At 38.6% G+C, this 6,513-nt stretch overlaps 1 protein-coding gene across 1 annotated transcript; it reads left to right on the top strand.

Moving 5' to 3' along the window:
- The first annotated feature begins 3,477 nt into the window (after positions 1-3,477).
- Positions 3,478-4,278, top strand: LOC113360098. The gene is made up of 2 exons (XM_026603645.1): positions 3,478-3,855; positions 3,898-4,278. Exons 1-2 carry the CDS (start codon positions 3,478-3,480, stop codon positions 4,276-4,278), a joined length of 759 nt encoding a protein of 252 aa, XP_026459430.1.
- The last annotated feature ends 2,235 nt before the right edge of the window (positions 4,279-6,513 follow it).

The raw sequence follows: 6,513 nt of genomic DNA on the forward strand, positions 1-6,513 counted from the left end.
TTTGCTACGGGTGATCTGCCTACAAACTATATTATGGAGCCAGCTGATGAAGATGGTTTTAGTTCCCCTACTAAGACAGCAAGACGAAATGCCCAGGCTAACATAACGGAGCCTCTTGAGACTTCAAATATGTTTGAGACTGGAACTGAAGAGGTGGAAGAAGAGGTTGAAAACATTTTTTTACTGAAGATGAACCTTTGTCAACTGCATTATCTACTTGAATAGTGGAGATTGAAACGGCTAAATTGGATTGGGATGTTTCTAAGGATGAGGAAGATCGCTTGAAGAAAGAAAAAGCTGAAAAGAAGAAGTTAGATGTGCTGGACAAGAAGGGGGATAAGGGTGTTAAGTTGCGGATAAAAACAAGACTACTAATACAACATCCAAGCCAGTTGAGGATGAAGGCCAGATAGGTAGAAGAGGTAGAAGTAGGACTCGCAAAGATGATGAAAAGGGTTCGGCAAGCCCTTCTAATAATGCGATTTCTTAATGCGGGTCTTCTATTGGAATGCTCAAGGCTTGGATAAAGATGGTGCAAGGGCCAAGTTGACTGAGCTGTATCACTTGCATAATCCTGACATAATTTGTATTGCGGAACCGCATGTTTTCTGCAATTTACGTTTTGTTAGGATCTTAAAATTAGTAAACTTTTGTGAGGATGTTATTACGAATGAAGTGGATGGAGAAAAGGGCAATCTTTGGGTTTTGTGGAGGAATTCTTTGCCAAGACCGGATGTTTTATCTTCCTCCAGGCAAGCTATTTATTTGAATGTTGCGGGAGATTTCATCACGGATGTTCATGCTTCTTGTGATCCGGTTGCAAGGAGAAGACTTTGGTGTCAACTGGGAGGCTTCATATCTATTCGTTGGTTGGTGTTGGGGGATTTTAATTGCAATTTACGCTTGGATGAGAAGAAGGGTGGTAGGCCGATAAAGAAAATTTATGTGAATGAGTTTAGAAGTTGGATTTCTGACAATGGGCTGGTTGAGGCTGATGCAATTGGAAAAAAATATACTTGGTCTAATTGTCGAAGCATTAATGAGCGAATTGTTTCTAAACATGATAGAGCTGTTGTGAATGATGCTTGGCTTTACAAGTATGAGAATTGGAGGTGTAAGGCCTTGCCTAGAATCTGCTCAGATCATTCTCCTCTTTTTGGGTATGCTTTTGAGAATCCCAGGCCGGCTAGGGCACCGTTTAGAATTCAGAAGATGTGGTTATCTCATCCAACTTGTATGCGGCTAGTAGAGGAAAATTGGAATTTGCCATTATATGGTGCGCCTCCTTTTGTTTTCTCGGCCAAATTGAAAAGTTTGAAAGAGGCATTGAAGGTTTGGAATAGAACAGTTTTTGGTGAGGTTCAATTTCGATTGAAACAAGCTGAGTTAAAACTTGAATCCGAGAATGAACTTTTGGATTTGGATCCCGGCATTGAGTTGCAGTTTGTCAAGGTTTCGGATGCTAAGAAGGTTGTTGAGGATGTGAGAACCGAGTTGGCAGTTATGCTTAAGATGAAGTCGCGTATAACCTGGTTGGAGGATGGTGACCAAAATACGTGGTTTTTCCACAATAGCATTCGCATGAGGAGGAGTCAAAATACCATCTCGGAACTTAAAATTTCAACTAACTCTACTTTGTTTTTGCAGGATGAGATAAAAGATTGCATTTGGCGAAGTTAATATTGATCCAAGGCTGTTTGATATTAATCATGAGAGCATAAGTGCCACTGAAAGTGCGTTCATGGATTCCATTCTGTTATTGGAGGAAGTTAAAGAAGCGGTTTTCGATTTAGGTGCGGATTCTGCGCCTGGCCCTGATGGATTTTCTGGATCTTTCTACAGGCATTTCTGAAACATTATTTCTAAGGATCTTTACAATGCCATTGCTAATTGTTGGTCTATGCGTAAAATTCCCAATGGCATAAATTCCTGTTTTATAGTTCTCATTCCTAAGAATTGCAAGTCTGATGCTATCAAGGATTATAGACCAATTGGTTTGAGTAATTTTTTCTTCAAAATCATTACTAAGATTTTGGATACCAGGCTTGGTACGGTGCTTAATAAATTGATTTCTGAAGAGCAAGTGGTGTCTGAGTTGATCAATGAGATTAGCACGGAAAGAAAGTATGGAAATGTTGGCCTCAAACTAGATATTGCACAAGCTTTTGATACGGTAAGTTGGGAATTTATCATTGAAGTTTTTAAGCAATATGGTTTCTCTGAAAATTGGTGTTCATGGATCCTTAGTATTCTGAATTCAGCTCGGATTTCTGTGTTGATAAATGGTATCCCGGAAGGATTCTTTAGCATTTCTAGAGGTTTGCGGCAAGGTGATCCTCTTTCACCTTTGATTTTTGTTCTTATTGAAGATGTTTTAAGTCGCAATCTCTCTAATTTTTTTGCAAGGAGAAGTATGCACTCTATGGTTAGAAAGAAAGGTGTGGCTCCTACACACCTATTATTTACGGATCATATTCTTTTCTTCTGCAGAGGTAATCTATAGAGTCTGCAAAATCTGAAGAATATGTTGGGCATGTATCAACGTGCATCTGGCCAGTATGTAAGTTATGCAAAGAGCAAGTTTTACTATGGTGGCGGCACTGGTTCCCGTGCTATTGCAATTGCTAATTACATGGGTATGGAAAGAGCTAATTTTTCAGATAAGTATTTGGGAATCCAATTGAAGCCTGGAATTGTGCGTTACATTCATGTTCGCAAGGTGGTGGAGAAAATTATGGACAAGTTGGCTGGTTGGAAGGGTAAGCTTCTTTCCTTTCAAGCAAGGCTTGTTTTGATTAGAATAATTATTTCTAGATATGTGCTTCATTCCATGGCCGTTTATAAGTGTATGTGTACGGTTATTAAGCAAGTTGAGCGGTCCATTAGGAATTTTTTATGGTCAGGTGATGCTGAAAAACGTAAGTACTTCACGGTCCTTTATGAGGATTTGTGTTGTTCGCGGCGAGAAGGTGGCCTTGGCCTCAAGAAATTGGTGGATGTAAATAGAGTTATGCTTATGAAGCTGTGGATCTCTATTCGGGATTCAAACAAGATTTGGGCTAGATTCTTGCGAGTGAAATACTTCAAGTTGAATGGAAATTTGATTGATTATAAATTGGGTTCTTCGGTTTTTCCAGGAATCAGATTGGTTTTGCAATTTTGTGCAAAAGCACACACGCTCAATTATAGGTAATGGTGCTAATACTTCGTTATTTTTTGATAATTGGTGCGGGGACTTTTCTATTGAAAGGAGGCTTGGAATTTTTTCCAAAAGTCCGAATGATTACAAGGCTAAGGTGAGTGACATAATTGTTGATGGTGCTTGGGCCATACCTTCGAGTTTGAAAGATATGATGATTCGTTGTAACATTGATGTTGATAATCTGCCGCTTATTGCTGGTGGGGATGATTACAAAATATGGGACTTGGATAGCAAGGGAGTTTTTTTCAGTTAAGTCTGCAAAGGCTGCTATTAAAATGCCAGCTGAAGTTTTGCCAATTGCAACACTATTTAATAGACAAGTTGTGCACCCTACTTTGAGTGTGCAATATTGGAAAATCTGGCAGAAGCAATGCTGTGCAACTGAAGATAATGTTATCAAGAAGACTGGTAGAAGCATGGCTACTTTTTGTCGGCTGTGTAGGAAGAGCGAAGAAACTATGAGCCATGTCACTTGGCACTGTCGAGTGGCTAAGAGAATTTGGGCTTGGGCTGCAAAAAATTTTAATCTTTGGCCAAAGGAGGATTTGGTAGCCTCTTACAAGGTTGCTAAAGGACGAAGTATGATGATTAAGGATTTGTGGCTGGTTGCAAACCTTGCAATTACCACAGAGCTCTGGAAGATGCGCAACAAGGTTTTCTTTGAGGAATTTTGATTGAACTGTCTTGGTTTTAAGGGCAGAGTGTATCAGGTTATTCGTGATAACTCGATTCAAATGAGGGGCCATATGTACAACACGCAAGAAGATTTTCGCATCTTGAATTATTTCAGGGTGCAGCATAGATCTAGCAAGTTTTCTACTCCAAAAGCGGTTAGTTGGTTACCTCCTAATCCTGGAGAAATTATGATTTGTTGTGATGGTGCTTCTCGTGGAAATCCTGGCCTAGCTGGAGCTGGTGTTACCTTCAGGGATGCTAATTTTGCGGTCCTTAGAGTGCTTTTAGTTGGCCTGGGTTTTCAAACCAACTATTATGCGGAAGTTTATGCTGTAATTTATGCGCATTGCTTGCTAAGAGATGGAATGTTAAAAACCTTTGCATTCGTTCAGATTCGATGAGTTGCATTCAATCTTTTTAATCGGGTGAGCTTCCTTGGCAGCTTGTTACGAAGTGGAAGATTGCGAGGAGCTTTTATGATAACATTCGCTATGTGCATAACTATAGGGAAGTTAATTTCTCGGCTGATGCTTTGGCCAAACAAGCTTGTTTGTTGGCTGAAGATGTTTTTGAATTTTATGAGGGTAGGCCAGGCTTTCTTCTTTCTGTGGAGTGGCCTGGAGAGGTTTATTTTCGTTTTAAATAGGTTAGACTAGTGTTTCCAAACGGCTAACACTAGTTTAATCTCGTCCCTGTACAGTTTTCGTTTTTTTAATTTTTATTGACCGAGTAAAAAAAATAACACCAGTTCCTTTCTAGCACTTCTTCGCCACTCAAATCACATGCCTTCAGTAGTGCATACATGGTAAGTCCATCTTGTGGCTTTGTCTTCTTTCCTTTCCCAATTCAATTGATATCCTTCAGATTAAATTAACTTTATGCTTAGAGATTTTCTTTCCTTGTACAACATTGCAGGCATTTTTATTCTGACGGAGTGAAATTTGACATTTTGACTTTGTTGGAGCTGAAGGAACCATTGGGCTTGATTTCGTATATCCATCCATTTTATGGTGAAATACCTTGATTTTATGCGATTGAGCCTTATTTTCTGAAAGCTGCAAAACTAAATAAAAACATTAAATTGCACAAAATAAAGAACTAAACAGATATAAATTAAGATGTAAAAATGACGTGTTTACACACTCATCAAATACCCCCAAACCTATATTTTGCTAGTCCCGAGCAAAAATAAAAATCCTAACTCACTGTCGCAGGCATCGCGATTACATTTAGCGTATGCAATAAGCCTTTAAACCCCTAGGTGGCCCTAGTGGCCGACTTATAGTCTCGGGTGGGTTTACCAGAGGTGTACCCACAAAACCTTTTACTCCAAATTGGTCACAAGTATTCAAAGAGCTATGAGGACATACATACTCTCAACCTATCGCCAAGTAACTAGAACGCCAAAGAAATTAAAGGTATCCGCTCAAAAGCTGAATAAAGAAAAGGGGAGACACATCTGTTATACTGCTAGATAAAGAGATATCCGCTACACATCTAGATAAACATTAGGAGATGCATCCGCTTTACAGCTGGATAAGATTAGGAGAAATATAAAGATGAGAGGGACATCTGCTACACAACTGGAGAAAGACAAATTACGTGTGATGAGTTGAACCAGTGTTAGAAAGATCTTGTGCCAGATGGAAATCGGACTAACAAAGCAACCAATATGCATCTCTTTTTGACTCTCTCATAGTGCTCAGTAGAAATTCTTCGGCTTCAACTGTTGGTGATAAACTCTTGAACTTCGTAGAACCTTGAAAATTAACTCTTCTCTTCGATTTCTTGCTTGAAACTTCCTTATAGATTTCTAATTCCCTATGGCCTTATTGAACAAAATTAACAACAAAATTTAAATGTAATTTTTTTTTAATACACAGTAATAACAAGACTAATATTTACATGGCCATGAGACAAGGACTTTAGCACTTGGATCTCCGCAACTTGAAATATCTTGGTATCATGAACTTCAACAACTTATATCGTTTGATTTACTTTTCTCTAAGTCTTCAACTTTGATTTTGAATTTTGCTTTTTCTTTCTATTGTTGCTTATAAAACTTAAACGTCTTCAACTTTCTTCATAGATTTTGATGTCGCTCCGCTTGTTGATGATGATAAATTTCTACTGAGAGAGAGTCGTAATACAGTAACTAAGACTACAAGGGAGGTTGCTTTGTATTTCTGGCATTTCCTTCTGACCTAATTGTCTTCCCATCATGGATGGTTAGGTCCATCACGATTACGCTCTAAAAGGTAAATTTTCTCTCCTGAGTGTCAATGATCTTAATGTCTTTTTCTCCAATGTCTCACTAGAATGTTATCCCTAGCAATTCGAATTTCCATCTTTTCGATGAGAAACATTATGTAAACTTAGCTAACCTAAATTGAACATATTCCTCGATGTTCCAAATATAAATATATGAATGCATGAACAAATAGAAATGCTGATCAAAAGAAAAGAGATAGGGAAAGATGTTACCAGGACCATGTACCATAAAGATGGGTTGTCTCCCATAAAGCGCTAAGTTTAATGTCTTCAGCCAGACTTGACTCTACCTCGTGATAAACGGGATCCTATAAATTCGTATTTTCCACTTCAGGGTTGGTCAATTCGATAAATGGTTTCAATCG

The sequence above is a fragment of the Papaver somniferum genome, chromosome 3 (genome assembly GCF_003573695.1).
Source record: "Papaver somniferum cultivar HN1 chromosome 3, ASM357369v1, whole genome shotgun sequence".
In the NCBI taxonomy this organism is placed as follows: Eukaryota; Viridiplantae; Streptophyta; class Magnoliopsida; order Ranunculales; family Papaveraceae; genus Papaver; species Papaver somniferum.

Coding starts and splice junctions, on each gene's coding strand:
- LOC113360098 (XM_026603645.1), top strand. CDS start 3,478: ATGCCAGCTGAAGTTTTGCCAATTGCAACACTATTTAATAGACAAGTT. Junction 3,856..3,897: donor TCTGGAAGATGCGCAACAAG/GTTTTCTTTGAG, acceptor CTTGGTTTTAAG/GGCAGAGTGTATCAGGTTAT.